The 20,966-nt window shown below is 37.9% G+C and overlaps 1 protein-coding gene across 6 annotated transcripts in view; it reads right to left on the bottom strand.

The window, feature by feature from the left end:
- LOC309661337 (uncharacterized protein) overlaps positions 1-20,966 on the bottom strand; it is a 312,926-nt gene that overhangs the window by 19,798 nt on the left and 272,162 nt on the right. For 2 of the 6 annotated variants that reach the window (XR_014263941.1, XR_014263945.1), the window contains one exon: positions 14,478-14,846. Coding sequence is in view for 1 of the 6 variants with exons in the window: in XM_082463076.1 (XP_082319202.1) it covers positions 19,916-20,216 (301 nt within the window). In the remaining 5 variants the exon portion in view is untranslated. The other 4 variants (XR_014263943.1, XR_014263944.1, XR_014263942.1 and 1 more) reach the window with 4 other exon arrangements.

The raw sequence follows: 20,966 nt of genomic DNA, 5'->3' as shown, positions 1-20,966 counted from the left end.
TAGAAGGAATCAACAGCAGAATAACTGAGGCAGAAGAACGGATAAGTGCCCTGGAAGACAGAATGGTGGAATTCATTGCTGTAGAACAGAATAAAGAAAAAAGAATGACAAGAAATGAAGACAGCCTAAGAGACCTCTGGGACAACATTAAACGCAACAACACTCACATTACAGGGTCCCAGAAGGAGAAGAGAGAGAAAGGACCTGAGAAAATATTTGAAGAGATTATAGTCAAAAACTTCCCTAACACGGGAAAGGAAATAGCCACCCAAGTCCAGGAAGCACAGTGAGTCCCATACAGGATAAACCCAAGGAGAAACACACCGAGACACACAGTAATCAAATTGGCAAAAATTAAAGACAAAGAAAAATTATTCAAAGCAGCAAGGGAAAAACAACAAATAACATACAAGGGAACTCCCATAGGGTTAACAGCTGATTTCTCAGCAGAAACTCTACAAGCCAGAAGGGAGTGGCATGATATACTTAAAGTGATGAAAGGCAAGAACCTACAACCAAGATTACTCTACCCGGCAAGGATCTCATTTGGCTTCAATGGAGAAATCAAAAGCTTACAGAGAAGCAAAAGCTAAGAGAATTCAGCACCACCAAACCAGCTCTACAACAAATACTAAAGGAACTTCTCTAAGTGAGAAACACAAGAGAAGAAAAGGACCTACAAAAACAAACCCAAAACAATTAAGAAAATGGTCAGAGGATCATACATATCGATAATTACCTTAAATGTGAATGGATTAAATGCTCCAACCAAAAGAAACAGGCTTGCTGAATGGATACAAAAACAAGACCCATATATATGCTGTCTACATGAGACCCACATCAGACCTAGGGACACATACAGACTGAAAGTGAGAGGATGGAAAAAGATATTCCATGCAAATGGAAATCAAAAGAAAGCTGGAGTAGCAATACTCATATCAGATAAAATAGACTTGAAAATAAAGAATGTTACAGGAGACAAGGAAGGACACTACATAATGATCAAGGGATCAATCCAAGAAGAAGATATAACAATTATAAATATATATGCACCCAACATAGGAGCACCTCAATACATAAGACAACTCTTAACAGCTATAAAAGAGGAAATCGACAGTAACACAATAATAGTGGGGGACTTTAACACCTCACTTACACCAATGGACAGATCATCCAAAATGAAAATAAATAAGGAGACAGAAGCTTTAAATGACACAATAGACCAGATAGATTTAATTGATATTTATAGGACATTCCATCCAAAAATAGCAGATTATACTTTCTCCTCAAGTGTGCATGGAACATGCTCCAGGATAGATCACATCTTGGGTCACAAATCAAGCCTCAGTAAATTGAAATCATATCAAGCATCTTTTCTGACCACAACGCTATGAGATTAGAAATCAATTACAGGGAAAAGAACGTAAAAAACACAAACACATGGAGGCTAAACAATACGATACTAAATAACCAAGAGATCACTGAAGACATCAAAGAGGAAATCAAAAAATACTTAGAGACAAATGACAATGAAAACACGATGATGCAAAACCTATGGGATGCAGCAAAAGCAGTTCTAAGAGGGAAATTTATAGCTATACAAGCCTACCTCAAGACCAAGAAAAATCTCAAATAAACAATCTAACCTCACACCTAAAGGAACTAGAGAAAGAAGAACAAACAAAACCTAAAGTTAGCAGAAGGAAAGAAATAATACCATAAAGATCAGAGGAGAAATAAATGAAATAGAAACAAAGATAACAATAGCAAAGATCAATAAAACTAAAAGCTGGTTCTTTGAGAAGATAAACAAAATTGATAAACCATTAGCCAGACTCATCAAGAAAAAGAGGGAGACAACTCAAATCAATAAAATTAGAAATGCAAAAGGAGAAGTTACAACAGACACTGCAGAAAAACAAAGCATCCTAAGAGACTACTACAAGCAACTCTATGCCAATAAAATGGACAACCTGGAAGAAATGGACAAATTCTTAGAAAGGTATAACCTTCCAAGACTGAACCAGGAAGAACTAGAAAATATGAACAGACCAATCAGAAGTAATGAAATTGAAACTGTGATTAAAAATCTTCCAACAAACAAAAGTCCAGGACTAGATGGCTTCACAGGTGAATTCTACCAAACATTTAGAGAAGAGCTAACACCCAGCCTTCTCAAACTCTTCCAAAAAATTACAGAGGAAGGAACACTCCCAAACACATTCTATGAGGCCACCATCACCCTGATACCAAAACCAGACAAAGATACTACAAAAAAAGAAAATTTCAGACGAATATCACTGATGAATTTAGATGCAAAAATCCTCAACGAAATACTAGCAAACAAAATCCAAAAACACATTAAAAGGATCCTACATCATAATCAAGTGGGATTTATTTATCCCAGGAATGCTAGGATTCTTCAATATATGCAAATCAATCAATGTGATACACCATATCAACAAATTGAAGAAGAAAAACCATATGATCATCTCAATAGATGCAGAAAAAGCTTTTGATAAAATTCAACACCCATTTATGATAAAAAGTCTCGAGAAAGTGAGCATAGAGGGAACCTACCTCAACATAATAAAGGCCATATATGACAAACCCACAGGAAACATCATTCTCAATGGTGAAAAACTGAAAGCATTTCCTCTAAGATTAGGAACAAGACAAGGATGTCCACTCTCATGACTATTATTCAACATAGTTTTGGAAGTCCTAGACACGGCAATCAGAGAAGAAAAAGAAATAAAAGGAATCCAAATTGGAAAAGAAGAAGTAAATCTGTCATTGTTTATAGATGACATGATACTATAGATAGAGAATCCTAAATATGCTACCAGAAAACTACTAGAGCTAATCAATGAGTTTGGTAAAGTTGCAGGATACAAAACTAATGCACAGAAATCTCTTGCATTCCTATACACTAATGATGAAAAATCAGAAAGAGAAATTAAGGAAACACTCCCAATTACCACTGCAACAAAAAGAATAAAATACCAAGGAGTAAACCTACCAAGGGAGACAAAAGACCTGTATGTAGAAAACTATAAGACACTGAAAAAGAAATTAAAGATGATACCAACAGATGGAGAGATATACCATGTTCTTGGATTGGAAGAATCAATATTGTGAAAATGACTATACTACCCAAAGCAACCTACAGATTCAATGCAATCCCTATCAAATTACCAATGGCATTTTTTACGGAACTAGAACAAAAAATCTTAAAATTTGTATGGAGACACCAAAGATCCCGAAGAGCCAAAGCAGTCTTGAGGGAAAAAAACGGAGCTGGAGGAATCAGACTCCCTGTCTTCAGACTTTACTACAAAGCTACAGTAATCAAGACAATATGGTACTGGCACAAAAACAGAAACATAGATCAATGGAACAAGATAGAAAGCCCAGAGATAAACCCACGCTCCTGTGGTCAAGTAATCTATGACAAAGGAGACAAGGATATACAATGGAAAAAAGACAGTCTCTTCAGTAAGCGGTGCTGGGAAAACTGGACAGCTACATGTAAAAGAATGAAATTAGAACATTCCCTAACACCATACACAAAAATAAACTCAAAATGGATTAGAGACCTAAATGTAAGACCGGACACTATAAAACCCTTAGAGGAAAACATAGGAGGAACACTCTTTGACATAAATCACAGCAAGATCTTTTTTGATCCACCTCCTAGAGTAATGGAAGTAACAACAAAAATAAACAAATGGGACCTAGTGAAACTTCAAAGCTTTTGCACAGCAAAGGAAACCATAAACAAGAGGAAAAGACAACCCTCAGAATGGGAGAAAATATTTGCAATCGAATCTACAGACAAAGGATTAATCTCCAAATATATAAACAGCTCATGCAGCTCAATATTAGAAAAAGAAACCCAATCCAAAAATAGGTAGAAGATCTAAATAGACATTTCTCCAAAGAAGACATACAGATGGCCAAGAAGCACATGAAAAGCTGCTCAACATCACTAATTATTAGAGAAATGCAAATCAAAACTACAAAGAGATATCACCTCACACCAGTTAGAATGGGTATCATCAGAAAATGTACAAACAACAAATGCTGGAGAGGGTGTGGAGAAAAGGCAACCCTCTTGCACTGTTGGTGGGAACGTAAATTGTTACAGCCACTATGGAGAACAGTATGGAGGTTCCTTAAAAAGCTAAAAATAGAATTACTGTATGATCCAGCAATCTCACTACTGAGCATATACCCAGAGAAAACCATAATTCAAAAAGACACGTGCACCCCAATATTCATTGCAGCACTATTTACAATAGCCAGGTCATGGAAGCAACCTAAATGCCCATCGACAGGCGAATGGATAAAGAAGAGGTGGTACATATATACAATGGAATATTACTCAGCCATAAAAAGGAACGAAATTGGGTCATTTGTAGAGACGTGGATGGATCTAGAGACTGTTGTACAGAGTGAAGTGAGTCAGAAAGAAAAAACAAATATCGTATATTAATGCATGTATGTGGAACCTAGAAAAATGGTACAGATGAACCGGTTTGCAGGGCAGAAGTTGAGCCACAGATGTAGAGGACAAACTTATGGACACCAAGGGGGGAAAGCCTCAGCGGGGTGGGAATGATGGTGTGATGAATTGGGCGATTGGGATTGACATGTATACACTGATGTGTATAAAATTGATGACTAGTAAGAACCTGCTGTATAAAAAAATATATAAAATAAAATTCAAAAAAAAAAAAAAGGCCAGTAGAAATATAGGTGCTGCTATGAGAGAGGTGTTGGAATAGAAGTATAAATAGGAGGCAGAAACAATTTTGCAATGAGAAGGAAGGACAGTTGGGGAAGTCACAAGAAAGGTCTTTAGCTGAATCATCAGTTTTCAAGGTAGAAAGTGTATGTGTGCATGTGTGTGTTTGTGTGTGTGTGTGTGTGTGTAGTATATTCAGGGGGAATGAATAGCTTGTGCAAGGACATGGAAGTCTGAGAGTTTTATAGTGTTGTGTTTGGAGAAGTTCTATATATCCAGAATTTATGTGTAGAAGTATTAAAGGACACCTTCAGGAAAGTCTCTTTTGGGGCCTAATACTTCTGGAACCACAATGTAATGACTTTTTTTCCCATCTCACATAAACATATAGGATTAATAGGCAATCACTAATTTCCTAAATTGAGATATGTCAAAGTCTTCTTGTCCTTTCCTGAAGATAAAATCAGGGTAGCATCTGTACCATCTGTAAATCCACAACTGAAAACCTTGTGTTTGTGCTTTTTATCCTTTTGTGTTTCTATAAAAAATAGAGGACACTTGATCCATAGTGTTCTGAATTAGGTAAAGACTTTTGATTAGATATTATCATGGGCCAATAATTTCTGCTCATGATGGCATTTAATCAAAATAATGAAATTTGTCAGGCATCCGCGCTTAGCCTTAGACAACAGAATGAATCTGAGGTGAAATCTATATGTTAATGCTTTATTGTAGAGTAGAGTTCAGGGGCAGCAAGAGTGAAGGGAAAAAGGAAGTGAGGAAGAGACGAAGGGAAAGCATATGTAACACGATATGTTATCGAAGTGGCCACAGCTTCCGAAGAAGACATAGACATTTAACTAGTCTCTTGGGATGGCTCTGGGGAACCATGTGGAACCATGGTTTCTTGTATAGTCTGCAGAGGGGAGGAGGGGAGAGGAATTTATCTTCTGGATCCCTCTGCTTACTGTTCAAAGTGTATCCCATTGAACATTAACTCCCTCCCCCTTCTAGGTTGCCAGCACATACTGTATGTGGCCATGCTACAGCCTGAGGTTCCAGAAGGAAAGGAATATGGAACGTAGTAAAGCCCAATGCAAATGGGGAAGAGAGTTAGCTGAGAGACTAGGAGTAGCCTTTGAGGTTTAGAAATGAGTCTTTTAGCCAGAGGTAGTATGCTGAATGCTATCAGGGACAGGAACGACTGCTCACCTTGAATGATATACTTACCTTACTAAACATATGTGTGCCAAAATTTTCTAGGTCAAATTTAGTCCTTGGGGCGTACTTGTAGTTTAAGACAGGTTGGAGGGAACGCAATTCCTCTGAACAGACCTAGTTACCATAGGACACCAGGAACATCTGAACTATGGCTCGCTCTTCTGACTGCATGTTGAATGGCTGGAAGTCACTTCCAATTTCACAATTAACATTAAGAACATTTGGGCTTCCCTGGTGGCGCAGTGGTTGAGAATCTGCCTGCCAATGCAGGGGACACGGGTTCGAGCCCTGGTCTGGGAAGATCCCACATGCCGCGGAGCGAGTAGGCCCGTGAGCCACAATTGCTGAGCCTGCGCGTCTGGAGCCTGTGCTCCGCAACAAGAGAGGCCGCGACAGTGAGAGGCCCGCGCACCGCGATGAAGAGTGGCCCCCACTTGCCGCAACTAGAGAAAGCCCTCGCACAGAAACGAAGACCCAACACAGCCAAAAATAATAAATAAATAAATTAAAAAAAAAAAAAAGAAGACAAAATGGTATGGACATCTTATGTTTAAAAATGCATTTAAAAAAAAAAAAAAAAAAAAAAAAAAAAAAAAAAGAACATTTATCAGAGTGACTTTCCCCCTAGTTAACAGAGACTCTCCCCACCATCTCTTCATAATATGGCCTCTCTTTTTAAATTGTTGTGTACAAATGTTAAAACTTTCAAAACCTAATTCTAACTTTCAAAAATGACAGTAGTTTTGTAAATGTCATTACAAAAATAGGGTATTTTCAGTTTAGGCTGACTGATTCCTTCTAGGCACAATTCCTGCATTGTAGGTAGCGGATCTGAAGTAGACAGCATTGGCTATAGATTGTGGAACTCAGACTGAATGAGTTATTCTTTTCCTAGTACGATAACTTGAGATAGAGGAGAAAAAATATCACACTTCCAGGCTAGAGTATGAGTTCTTTAAAATACACACACACACACACACACACAAAATATATATTTTGATGTCACCTTTCACTATTATTTTAATTTTGATTTAGACAACAGGAATATAATTTCTACTCTGCAAATTACATTTAAGAGTTCATTTCTCAGATTTGGGAGGCAAGACTGTAAGAAATACCAATATCTAAACACAAGTATGTTTTTAATCTATTTTTAATTTCTGTTTCAGTCCAACCTGAAATGTTGATCTATTGTCCTTTGCATTGCATTGAACCTATTCGCTGCTCCGCTCACAAATGCTAATATTTCTGTGACACGCGGAGCCTGGCTCCTGCAGCTTTTGCTTCAGGCATCACCTCATTATTCTTTTCAGCTCCTTATTAGAGAAAAGCCACTGACCTCTTACCTGGGTCTCTCTATCCAGTTAGTACTTGTGAAAGGGCAACTCATCTCAAGGCTTCTGTATACCTGCTGTGTTTCTAAATCACCTTATATTCTTATCTTTCCCATTTCCACCTCAGAATAGAAATATATAGACAAGGTACCATCTTTCTGCTCTTTCTTCCCTAGTTATCAAAGAACCCATGATAACTTACCTCCATTTAAAAAATGGTTACTTTCACAATATTATTGCTGATGAAGAGAAAATGTCCTGCTATTTATCTTTTTAAAAATAACTTCTCTCACTTCATTTTTTTTCTTTGTTAATGACTACTAATGAGTATTACTTAGAATACACAACTCTGATATTATATTTCCTATGTGCTTTTAAGGAAACCTGGTTTTGTTCATCCCCACTCCCAGTTTTAAATCTGAGTCCTTTGCAGGACCAAACTTTTTTCTTCCTTACATTTAGACATATTTTGAACATAACATGTCAGAACTGTTTTTAAATGAAGTGTTTGGTCACAGCAACCAATACTAAAGTCTTTCTATTACCGGAAATCTTTCCCAGGACCCACACCTTCAGGTGCGTTAAAGCTGATGGAAGCAAAACATCATTCTAGAGCCTGAATTTAAGATATTTCCATACAAATTCAACCAAAGAGACAATTTTCACAGATGACACCAAATTTCAGTTTCTTTTTTATTTTTTATATTTATGTGAGTCTGATTTATGTAAGACTTTTACTTTGATCAATTACCCTGAATGGGAATACTTCTATCACTTGACATCTGTGCTTCTGACCAGGTTGGAAGATAGGGTCAAAGGGCCATGTACCACGTGAAATGAAAACATCAGTGTGTACAGATGATAGTTTTACAGAAACCAAACTGCTCACTACAAAGGAATAACACTAAAAGATGAGATAGGAGCAGTTTCAGGAAAAAAAACAAAAAAAAAGTCTTTGAACAATAAGAGAGTAAAAGATTTATTATAAATAACTGCAAGAGAATTATTTTTGTATGCTATAATATTTCTCAAATCAACACAGTCTCCTCTTTTGTCACTGAATGACTGGGTAAAGGCAAGCATCGAAACTGGACCAGGTAAAGCCCGATGTTTATGTGGGAGGGGTGGTGTTGCATACATTAGTGACTTCTGCTCCTCATGTGCCTCTTTTTTTTGGAGTGCACATCCTTTTGTCCAAAGGTTTCTTCCTCATTTCTCAAAATGCTGGGATTGATGGAGAAGAAGCAGATTTCACAAAGTCTCTGCATAAATGAAATTTTTAAAGATATATATTTAAATTGAAAATGCTTTAAATTTTATTAAGTTAATCATTTTATATGAAAAAAAAGGGCCAATCATCAAAAAATCTAGAAACAATAAATGCTGGAGAGGGTGTGGAGGAAAGGGAACACTCTTGCACTGTTGGTGGGAATGTAAATTGATACAGCCACTATGGAGAACAGTATGGAGGTTCCTTAAAAAACTACAAATAGAACTACCATACGACCCAGAAATCCCACTACTGGGCATATACCCTGAGAAAACCATAGGTCAAAAAGAGTCATGTACCAAAATGTTCATTGCAGCTCTATTTACAATAGCCAGGACATGGAAGCAATCTAAATGTCCATCGACAGATGAATGGATAAAGAAGATGTGGCACACATATACAATGGAATATTACTCAGCCATAAAAAGAAATGAAATGGAGGTATTTGTAATGAGGTGGATGGAGTTAGAGTCTGTCATACAGAGTGAAGTAAGTCAGAAAGAGAAAAACAAATACAGTATGCTAACACATATATACGGAATCTAAGGGAAAAAAAAAAGGCCATGAAGAACCTAGTGGCAAGACGGGAATAAAGACACAGACCTACTAGAGAATGGACTTGAGGATATGGGGAGGGGGTGGGGTGAGATGTGACAGGGTAAGAGAGTGTCATGGACATATATACACTACCAAATGTAAAATAGATAACTAGTGGGAAGCAGCCGCATAGCACAGGGAGATCAGCTCGGTGCTTTGTGACCACCTAGAGGGATGGGATGGGGAGGGTGGGAGGGAGGGAGATGCAAGAGGGAAGAGAAATGGGAACATATTGTATATGTATAACTGATTCACTTTGTTATAAAGCAGAAGCTAACACACCATTGTAAGGCAATTATACTTCAATAAAGATGTTAAAAAAAAAAAAAAAAAGGGCCAGAGTATTGAAAAAAAAATTGGTTAAATATTGGGGAGCGAATTATTTTCTCTCTGATACAATCCTTGTGTTTGTGTTTATAGCAGTATTGGTCACCAAGTGATTTCTCCAGCAAATGATATTATAGAAGACTGAAGAGAGTCATGTCTTTGTTAAGCATGAGTGAAATCAGAAATGGGAAAAAAAAAATCTGTGCATAGAGAAAATAGACTTGAATTGCTAATCTAGATTCTGAAGGCTGGCGTACTAATATTTCTGGGCATTGTCTAACAAAAATCTGAGGGCCACTTACTTTCCAAGTATGAGAGGTACCAGAATTCTTACCCACTAAGTCGTGATCAGTTCTGGAAAAGCCAGGGAAATGGAAAAATCATCCCACATCTCTTCCTCTCCTTTACCATCTAAAAAATTCAAACCAGTCATTCCCCCATCCCCCATACTGCCATAAAATTGGTCTATTTCATGTTTCTTGCCTATTAAAACACTTCAATGAACACTACTATCTATCAAAGTATAATTTCTTGACTGGTGAAAAAGAGTTCCTAGACCCAATTCCAGTGTGTGTGTGTGTGTGTGTGTGTTTAGTCTCACCCACACCAATTCTTGGATGCTAACAGAGTGTCCAAGGATTCACCTCAATTCTGACACTGTCTACCTGCAGATAGAATCAAATTCCACAGGTAGTTGGCTCAGTCTCACAAGACCACCCACCACTCAGATTCCAGTCACAAGCCCGTTATTTCCTCTACTTCTGACCAACTGGCTATATATTAGAGGTCCCCATGACCCACTCCTTGGGTTCAGTTAGTTGGTTAGAAAGGCTCACAGAACTCAAGAAAACCCTTTTACTCATTAGATTATCAATTTATTATAAAAGGATATTAAAGGATATGAATCAAGAGCCAGATGAAGAGATACATCTGGTGAGGTCCTGAACAAAGGCACTTCTGTCCTCCTGGAGCATGAGACGTGGTTTGGTGGCACATGGAAGCATTCTGGTTTTCCAACATGGATGCTGTCCAAAAAAGGACCAAAAAGCTTTTCTGGGGAAGGATTTTATGGAGGCTTCATTACATAGACATGATTGACCAACTCATTGGCCAATGGCAATTGATTCAACCTCAAGCTCCTCTCTCCTTCCCAGAAATCAGGGCGTGGGACTGAAAGTTCCAACCCTCTAATCACTGGCAACCAGCCCAAACCCTTAGCTGCTCTCCAAAAGTCAGCTCATTAACATAACAAAAGACACTTTTTATCATTCTCAACATTTAGGCAATTCCAAGGATTTTGGGAGCTGTGAGCCAGGAACCGTGGATGAAGACCAAATATGTATGAGAAATATATTTGGGTCATCTGCATGACTAAATGTATATTTTTTATTAATCACAGTATTATGATTAGTATATAAATTCATTTATTATTCAACTCTTGAGGAAATAAATGTTCAGTTTTGTCAAGCTACTTCCCCAGTTACACCATGCACTGCATCTGTTTGTGTTATATATAATTCCCTGAAGGTGACTTTTGCATACATTTTTCCTTTAGTTTGAATGCCTTACCATCCTACTCTTAGTATATCAGTCAGACCATGACTTAGTTTTTGAAAATCAGCTCAATATCACTCACCTTCAGGAAAAAAAAAAAAAAAAAATATATATATATATATATAAAACACTGTATATATAGTTTCTATTCTCTGTATATGTTTTCATTGTTTTGCTCTTATCAGTCTTGTCATTTTACTTGTTTGTCTCTCATACTGTAAGCACTTTGAGGGCAAACTCTAGGCCTTATTCATCTTGCACACCAGTGTATGGCTTGATATTTGGTGCACAAGAGTTACAAGATGGACATCTTTGTAGGAAGAGTGAATGGATGAACCTAGGAAATTAAACCGTCCTAAATTGTTTCTGGACACTATTTAAGTCCATCACACTTAGTCTGAAAAATGGATCCCAGTTCAAAGGTCAGTTTTGGATTTAGAGACATCTCCAAAGCAGGCTTAGAAATCTCTTCTTAGAGTGGACAGTACCCTTTACACAATTCCAGAACTGCCTTAGCTGTCAATAATGGAGACAGTTAAGTTGATACTGCTGAGCAAAGTGAAAGTCCTTTGTCCCAAACCATTGGTGTTGCCTGTGTTTTTTGGAAGAAACCACTGAATAAATATTTTAATAAATTAATTAATTTTGAATTGGTTAGGTGTTTTAAAGATATATTTATTAAAGTAGAAAAGCTTTACACTTTCAAGTGAAGTAGCACATCTGCAAAGCACTGAACCAACTTGCAAATCACTGACCTATATAGGATAGTAAGTATAAATAGGGAAGATGGGGAAAGAGTGGCTCTAAAATGAAGAGAGTTTGTAATGAGAAGAAAAGAGGAGCATTAGGAGATGACTTATTCATCTTGCACCTAGAGCAGGGCTTGATACTTTGTAGATGCTCAATATAGTTTTGTTGAATAATTGAATGACAGAATGAATGAATAAGCCAGGCAGACAGAAGGAGGGAGATATGAAGAGCTGCTATATTTGGGTGAGTTTTCAGTAGAAGATCACAGAATGAAAAATGTTCTACTCTGATCATGAATAAAAAGCAGAGAAATATATGAAGTATTAGTAGAAGGAGAATAGAACAAGCCTTGATTTTTTTTTAACTTTTTTTTTTTTAGTGGTTTGAGAGATGGCAATTTTATTTATTTATTTATTTATTTATTTGGCTGTTGTGGGTCTTCATTGCTGCGTGTGGGCTTTCTCTAGTTGTGGCAAGGGGGACTACTCTTTGTTGTGGTGAGTGGGCTTCTCATTGCAGTGTCTTCTCTTGTTGCAGAGCAGGGGCTCTGGGCGCATGGGCTTCAGTAGCTGTGGCATGCAGGCTCAGTAGTTGTGGCTCGCGGGCTCTAGAGTGCAGGCTCAGTCGCTGTGGCGCACGGGCTTAGTTGCTCCACGGCATGTGAGATCTTCCCGGACCAGGGATCGAACCCATGTCCCCTGCATTGGCAGGCGGATTCTTAACCACTGCGCCACCAGGGAAGTCCAAGCCTTGATTTTTAAAAGCTCTCTCTATATGTAATTTACCATAAAATCCACTGATTTTATGTGTACACTTTGGTGGAGTTTTATTAAATTTAAAGTTGTTCAATCAGCAACACAATCTAGTTTTACAACATTTTCATCATCCCCAGAATTTCCCTAATGCCCAGTTTAGCCAATCCTCACTCTTATCACCAGCCCCAGGTAAACGTTGATCTGTTCTCTGTCTCTACAGTTTTGCTATTTTTAGAAATTTCATATAAATGTAATCATACTGTAAGTAGTCATTTGTGTAAAAGTTCTTTCACTTAGTGTAATGTTTCTGAGGTTTCATATTGCATGTATTCACTAATTCATTCCATTTCCACTGTTGAGTAGTAGTCCATCATGTGGATATACCACAGTTTGCTTTGCCATTCAACTGTTGATGGATTTTTAAATTGTCTCTATTATTTTTAAATTTTGAATAATGCTGCTATGAGCATTCACATTAGTCTTTGTGAGGACATACACTTTTCTTTTGGGGGACGGGGCAGATACTTAGGAGTAGATTTGCTGAGTCATATAGTAAATGTATGTTTAACTTTTTAGGAAATTCCCATCTACTTTCCAAAGTGCAAAACTACATCTAATGTGAAGTTTCTTTTTTGTTGTTGTTGATCGTTATTACTGAAGTTGTTTTCTCTTAATGTATACCGGTTAAGTGATTAAACTTAACAATTAAAGTCAATTGAGTCACTTTTTCCCATACTTATAAATAGAGATGCAAGAGTCACTACGGTTTTTTGAAATTTTTGCCAAGAAAATCAAAGCAAAACAAAACCCAAGAGCAAGAATATAAGAAGGCTTAAAGGCTTATAAGCTATAAGTGTGCACACTTTAAAACCAGGTTGGTTTTCACTTAATAAATCTGATAACAGTTATATGAAAATGTACCTTGTTTGTATCTTACATTTACTTTCTTTATATTGCATTTCAAATATTTATATATTATTCACATTGTGCATTTAAATTATACTGTTGAAATGTAATAATTTTAGAAAAAGGGGCTACATGATTATATAATCTAATTTGTACTAAATTTTAATTATCTGTGATGAAGAAAAATCATTACTAGTCCATATAACCAAGTGCTAAATGATAGCAGTTTCCTAAATTACAAGTAATAATTTTCAGTAGATGCTCAAAAATGTAACAGCACTTTATTGGTGGAATAGGTGTCAGTTCGTGAAACTAGATAATTTTATTATTCCCACTTGAAAAGTCTTTCTTTTCAGTTTAAATAATTGTAGCATAAAGTCGCTTTCGAACATTCAGTGTACAGCTTGGGCCAGGCTTTGCAGCAAGTAAAGATGAAAATGATTAAACTGAAAAGGAATACTTTTTGGTTGGTTGCACAAAATAACACATCATTCATTGTGAGTGCTGTGTATATATGGGCATACATATGAGCATAAACCATTCACGTTTTCCAGGTTTTTAAATCTCTTAATTATATAAAAGCAAAAGCATTGTCAGAGAAAAGCATGTTACACGCTTCCTGAATAAAATGGCTGCTTTTGGTTTGAGAGTCTATTCCCTTAAAATACTCTAGTTCCAGAGGGTTTGCATTTCATTTCTTTTTTTTTTTTTTAATTAATTATTTAATTTACTTTTGGCTGTGTTGGGTCTTCATTTCTGTGCGAGGGCTTTCTCTAGTTGTGGAGAGCGGGGGCCACTCTTCATCGCGGTGCGCGGGCCTCTCACTGTCGCGGCCTCTCCCGTTGCGGAGCACAGGCTCCAGACGCGCAGGTTCAGTAGTTGCGGCTCACGGGCCCAGTCGCTCCGCGGCATGTGGGATCTTCCCAGACCGGGGCTCGAACCCGTGTCCCCTGCATTGGCAGGCAGATTCTCAACCACTGCGCCACCAGGGAAGCACCACCCCCCCCCCCCCCCATTTCATTTCTTATAGTCTTAGTATACATGGTATGAGACAAAAGGGGCCGAGGATAAAATCAGGCAGAAGAACCTAAAGAAGAAACAAGGAAACTTCTTTGTTTCAGTTCCTGGACCTCTCTCTTTAAAGCACGCTCTGCAACAGGCCAGGGAGGGGAGAGTGAGTGGAGGTGTGAGCGGCTCAGTCGCACCTGGTGGTGAACAATGAGGCAGGACTAGCATCTCTCTCCTTGGTGCCAGCTTCCATCGCAGCGCGAATGAGACTGCAGCGTCCCCACGGGAAGTCAGGTGAAGGCCTGGCTCTGGTGCTCCTCAGAATGGCTTGTACTTATTATTCTCATGTTCTGCTTCTCTTCCTCGTTCCCTACCTGAGTAATACAAGTAACGCAAATGATACGGTTTTTGAAATCTGTGCTTCCATCAGGCACTCATGTTTCTCTTTACAACCTAAGAACAAACTTCTCCGTCCTCAAGATGCTTTAAGGTGAGTCAGCCAGTTAAAGGAATGAAATCACCATGGTCCAAAGTAGAGCTCACTTATTAAAAATAATAATAATAATAATGAACTTGACTATGCATTGTGCAAAGCAAGGCCTTTACTATTTTTAAAAGCCAGTGATCTAGAGTTAAGACCAAAATAAACATGACTCAATGACTTTGACTTCACAAAGTAACTTCACAAAAGAAAAAAAGAGAGGCTTATAGAAGCTAACAGAGGTAGAGTCTGCTCGTAACTATAAACATTTCTGCGACCCCTTTAGCATCTCAGTATTATGTCAGTTGTCCCCTTTAAGTGCCCTCACCATATCCTTGTTGACACGTCTATCTTATTTATCACACTTATAGCTATGATTTTGAATAGTCCTAACTCCCCCAGAGTTACAAAGAAGAGACAGTTTTCTTATTTCTCATATGACCCCCTTCAAATGGTTTTCGCATTCAGTAACATCTCAGGTAAATCCCATGGTTGTCTGATCACTTTCAGGTGTTATAAAAAAGATCAGTCCCGTCAAATTTAAAATTATAACCTCATATCCAGGGTAACACTCTCGTCTCTCCAGCCCTGGTTTGACTAATAGCTTGAGTCAGGAGTGGAGCTTATCTACTCAACTCCGATTTCCATTTGGTTTTGTGTTGAAACAGGTGGGAGGGATTTGACACAGGAGGTTGGTTCTGTTTCTTTAATGGCTCCTGCTGTAGACCCTTGTCACTCACTGCTCTTACCCACCCCCAACCCAATCTTCAACTGGTCATAGACACCATCTGTGGGGCAAAGTACCCAAATGATTGCACTTCTTTGGGGTTCACATGTGGACACTTCAGGAGCCTCCTCAATTTTGTGACACAGGGATCGACTCTAGCTTGACTTCTGACCTCTCCTCAGCTCCTTCCTGATGAACCACCCCCCCCATCCTACAGCCTCTAGATGTATTTTTGCCCAGTTGCTAGCCTTCTTAGGTGTGGTATCAGCATGCTGATTTAAGTCCAGCTACTTCTTAGGCCATAGGAAAGGCAACAATTCTTGCTAATCCACTCCTGAGGCAACTGGTATAGCAGCAAGCAATGTTCTAATTACACATCCTATTTCAATTGCCTGATGGCTGACTTCTACTACACTACCCTGAAACAACCTTGAGCATGGCAGAGGGAGGGGATCGTGGTCATATCTGAATTTTCAGAACCAGGCTTAGTGCCTGGTACAGAGCAGGGGTTCATTAAATAGCTGTAAAATTAGTGAGTAGATAAATTAACAAATGCATTTTTACAGTGCAGAAAAATCCCAGGATACTGATGATGTTATAAAGAAAGAAATATAACCATTTAGTTGAAGTATAGTAGCCAACTCTTTTCCTACTATTTAATATTTTTAAAATTCCACATATGAAATCCTATGATACTTCAGATGAATTGAGTATTATTTGTGCAATATTTATGCTCCGTTTATAAAACTTATCAATTTTGGGAAAAGGTGTGAGTCGTGGAGACTGTGTGACAGACAGATTTCAGGACACCTCAGCCAGGCAATCACTTTACTTAAACGCGTTGTCAAATATAAATATAGTTGACACTTGAACAGCACAGGTTTGATCCACTTATATGCACTGATCCACTTATGTGGATTTTTTTCAGTAGTAAATACAGCAGTACTACATGATGGATGGTTGGTTGAATTGGGATCTCGGATATGCATGGCTGACTAAATTAGATGGCATTTTTCAGCTGTGTGGAGGATCGGTGTTCCTAATCCCCAAGCTGTTCAAGGGTCAACTGTAGTCTTATAGCTTTGAAGAAACACCAGTTGTCCCTGGCAACAGGATGAGTGACATTTCTCTAAGCCATTCAGTTCACAGTCCACACTCCATTTCACCTCAATTCTTAGAGCCTAGAGTTTCTACATGTGAGCATTGGGACCTTCAGGGCAGCGTGTGAGTTTTGTTGTTGTTGTGTGTTTGCTTTGTCTAGGCAAGGGAACATGGAAAACACATAATAGTAGCAATTTCACTTTTGACCAATCACAAAAATTTCTTAGTGTGGTAATTTCTAACACTACTGGTTTATTCTTATTTTTTTTAATAAAAGTAAAAAAATAGTAAACTGCATTTTGTAAATTAGTATTTTTGCTTTACCTTTACATAAGTTTTCCTTAACCAATCCTAAATTCCACTCTCTACCCCCAAATTGTCTGTTAATAAAAAAAAAAAAAATTTACAGACAACCCTTTTTGTTAACAAAGCTTTTTAGAAGCTACTTTAAAGTATAAATGGAAACAAAGACAAGGGCCTCATGGGACAGGTGACTGACTGCTTGGATTCAACGCCCTGCTCCATTACTTCCTAACTGAGGACCCTAGGACAGTCAACCACATCTCTGCATTTTATTTTCATCATCAATAAAGTAAGGAAAGTAATATAACTTACCACATGAGTTCATTAAACAGAGAGCCAAGGACTAAACTAATTTATCAATAGGTGAAAAGCTCTGGATTATTGACATTTGACCAAAGGTGTGTTTGTTTGTTTTAAGCACTCAATGTTCAGAACACATTATAACATGAAAAACATCAGTTTCAATTTCATTACCCAGGTTGTTTGTAGATTAGAAATCCAAGGCATAAAGAGTGGTTTGCTGACAGATATACATGCCTCCTCTGCTCAGTCCAAACATCCTGAATGTGGAAAGTACTTGAGGGGTATCCCTTGGCTATGGCTTCAGAAGGATGCTCCTGGAGGTCCCCTGTTCACTGAATTTCCTTCTGAGAAATGCTTTTACAAGCGCACAGCTCTTTTCCATTAAAAATGTGCTATGAGCTTTACTAAAACTCTGAAAAGTTGTCAGATGAGGGATTACTGTCCCCATTTTACAGATAAGGAAAATGAAGCTCAAAGAGGTTAACTGAGGCACACAAGGTCACATCACTATTTAATAGCAAAGTTAGGATTAGAATCCCATTCCTCTGCTTTTCAACCCCAGATTCCATCTGCTGTGTGTTGGCAGAAAACCTGAAAGGTTATCACAACAGAAAGAAAGTTAATTCAGCTGCAGATTGATTAACCTAAAGGGGAATCCAATCAATGTTGGTAGAGAGCCAGAAGTGCTTTTCTTTCTACACTGATGTTTTTACCAGGACAGCCCAGTCTCTCGCATCTGGATCAAAATCAGAATTCCAAATATCAGAACAAGTTAAATGACTTTTTCCTCTCTGTAGTTGCATCTGTCTGTTTTGTGTGGTAGTTAGATATATTGTTAAAATTTCTGGCTGACATCTTGGAGTAACTCTCTTCATTATGCTGATTTTTGTGGTCATCCCCAGCATCTTTCTGGATTTGTGATTGTTGGATGATGAATCTAATAAAAGATTAAATATTCACATGATTCAAAGTCAGAGTACGAGGGCAGCTTAGAATTTCTGTTAGATCGATTACCATTTAGAAGGGTACGTCTGCAGCAAAACTTCCTCCTTTGAATGGAATACTGGCTCGCATTCAGGAAATGACATTTTAAGTGCGGCCTTACCAACTTGAACTGAGAGCTTGTTTTGCTTAACAACCAGAGGGAATAAAGATCTAGGTAAAACCAGGAGGGTAAGATTTTATGATTACTATAGGAATATGAAATATGTGTGTTCCTTTCATTTTCATAACACATAAATAGTCATAACTTAAAACCATCTATCTGTTGCAATTTTGCTTTATGTTGCCGTGGTCCCCTTTTAATTATTTTCGCATTCAATTTTTCTTTGTGAACAAAAAAGGCTGAGTATTCATTTTGTATTAATTGGAATACATGTGCTACTTTTGGCAGAAATGTCTATATTTTCATTTATTATAATAATCAATTTTTTCTCATTAATTCTAAAACTATCCCACCTTACCATTCTATATTTCTAAAGCACTACCATCTGTACTTGTACATTCATGATCTCATTTGATACTCACACTATCCGATGAAGTAGAACTTTATAAAAGATGTTGTTTGCCATTGTAAATTTGTATATTACAATGAGATGAGACTTTTTGCTTTGGGGAAAATATTATTTTGACTTGAATACTGCATAGTTTGTGAATGTGAAAACAACTGGATAGTCCCTTAATTCATAACTTCCTAACTTCAGGTGATTTTCCAGAAATGCTTACTCCTTCAAAGTAAAGATACATTCTATTTTTAAAGAATGATTAGAAAAATGGGTAACAATGATTATTTAAGGAAAAAATTGGGGCAACTTCATCTTTTTATCAGAAAAATGAAATAATGCTGTAATCTAACCTGTCTCTTTAAGATGTGCAACAAGGGCCAGGAGCAAAGAATCTGCAATATTCTTTATCATTTCATGGGGTCTTCTGAGGAAATGTGCCAATTTTATGGGGACTCGTAGGGAAAAATTTTGATTTCATGTGGATTTGAGTGAAAAGGTAAATTTCATGGGATTTCTAAAAATGGCTGGGTTTCTCAGGATCCATGAAATCTATGGCAGCCATGGAGAAAATGCACTGCTCTTGTTATGGAGTAAATTTTAGTACAGTTTGGCAAAACTTTATTTCTTATACACCTGCTATGATGTACATTACACATTTTGAGTCTTTTTTAAACACCTTTTCATAGATGTGTGTGAATACTAAAGGTGGTACTTTGTGTACATAATGACAAGGTGGTTACTTTGTCAGTTGCTTAGAGCATATGTTAGGTGGTCACTAACACACATGTGACTCATGTGGTCACTTATGTTGGAGCCAAGGTCAGGATGGTGGTGCTTAGAGTTTTGGTGTTCCTAGTCAGGGAATGGATAGAAGCCCTTCATTCCCATTGCCATAGTCTTCAGCGGGTCAGAGAACATTAGGCTTAGAGGAGATCTTAGACATCATCCCGTGTAGTGGTTCTCCAAGCTGTTCGAAGGCCTTAACGTCTGCAAGTGTCCCCTGGGGACACTTAAAAGTAAAAGTTAAGTTAAAAATTCAAACTCTTTGGCCTTACTCCTTGAGCTGACCCAGATTCTCAGAGGGTAGAGCTTGAGAGTCTGCCTTTTAAATTCAGCTCCCGGGGTAATTCTCATCCTCATATACAAGTACACTGGAGTTGGAGAGCCACTGTTCAAATCCAATTTTCTTTCCAATTCAACTATTACATTGTCTCTCATGACTTCTAGATCTTCTTTAAGACCACTCCTTACAGGAGGGTTGGAGGCTGGTGAGGTACCATTAGCAAGACTTGTGGCTGGAACTGGGGCTGGGCCATAGAGAAGGCTGTTGTGAGAGAAAAGATGTCAAAGCTCAGGTCTGGAAGCTTGGGCCCGTGGAAGCATAGTCACTACAACTGCTATAATTCAGGTGTGCTACATCGGTAACAAACAGTGTTTCCATGATGCATTTTTTTTTTTTCTCTGAAATGGTGAACAACTCTTGATAAAGTCCCAAAGAAAACAAAATAAAATTTTACCTCAGTTTATATGGTACCCGCCTTCATGCAAAATTCACTATAAATTAAAAGAGTGAAAACCACTTTGTTTTAATATGTAAAATGGTGTTAGATTCTAATTCAGATAATTAGGAAAAGATTTTTCACATACTTGATTGTCCAATGGGACATTAGGAAGTAGTGTGTGGTACAGGAACAATCTTCCTTGTTCAGAGCTGCTGGCATTGGGAGACCTCCAGCATCCTGTCCTTTTGTCTTCTAAATGCTCATAATGCCTCCTAATACTGTGACAACAAAAACTTCCCCAAATTTTCAGACTGCCTTCTAGGGTGGTAATTTCCCTCTGAGAACCATTTTCACTGGTTTTCTTACTTTTCAACCACACCATGTATAGATCTTAGTAAAATGGAAATCTACTCACGTAATTCTCTTGCTTCAAGTCTTTCAGTGTTTCTCCGTTCCTTTCAGGGTCAAGTTCAACAATTTAGCTTAGCACACAGAAACCAGCATGGTCTGGTCACTTTCATTCCTCTAGTTTCATCACCCATAACTCTAGGCATATTGGTTTGTTTAAACAC

Source organism: Balaenoptera physalus, assembly GCF_965194825.1.
Source record: "Balaenoptera physalus genome assembly, chromosome: 5".
NCBI lineage: Eukaryota > Metazoa > Chordata > Mammalia > Artiodactyla > Balaenopteridae > Balaenoptera > Balaenoptera physalus.
This window is presented reverse-complemented; position numbering and strand designations above follow the sequence as displayed.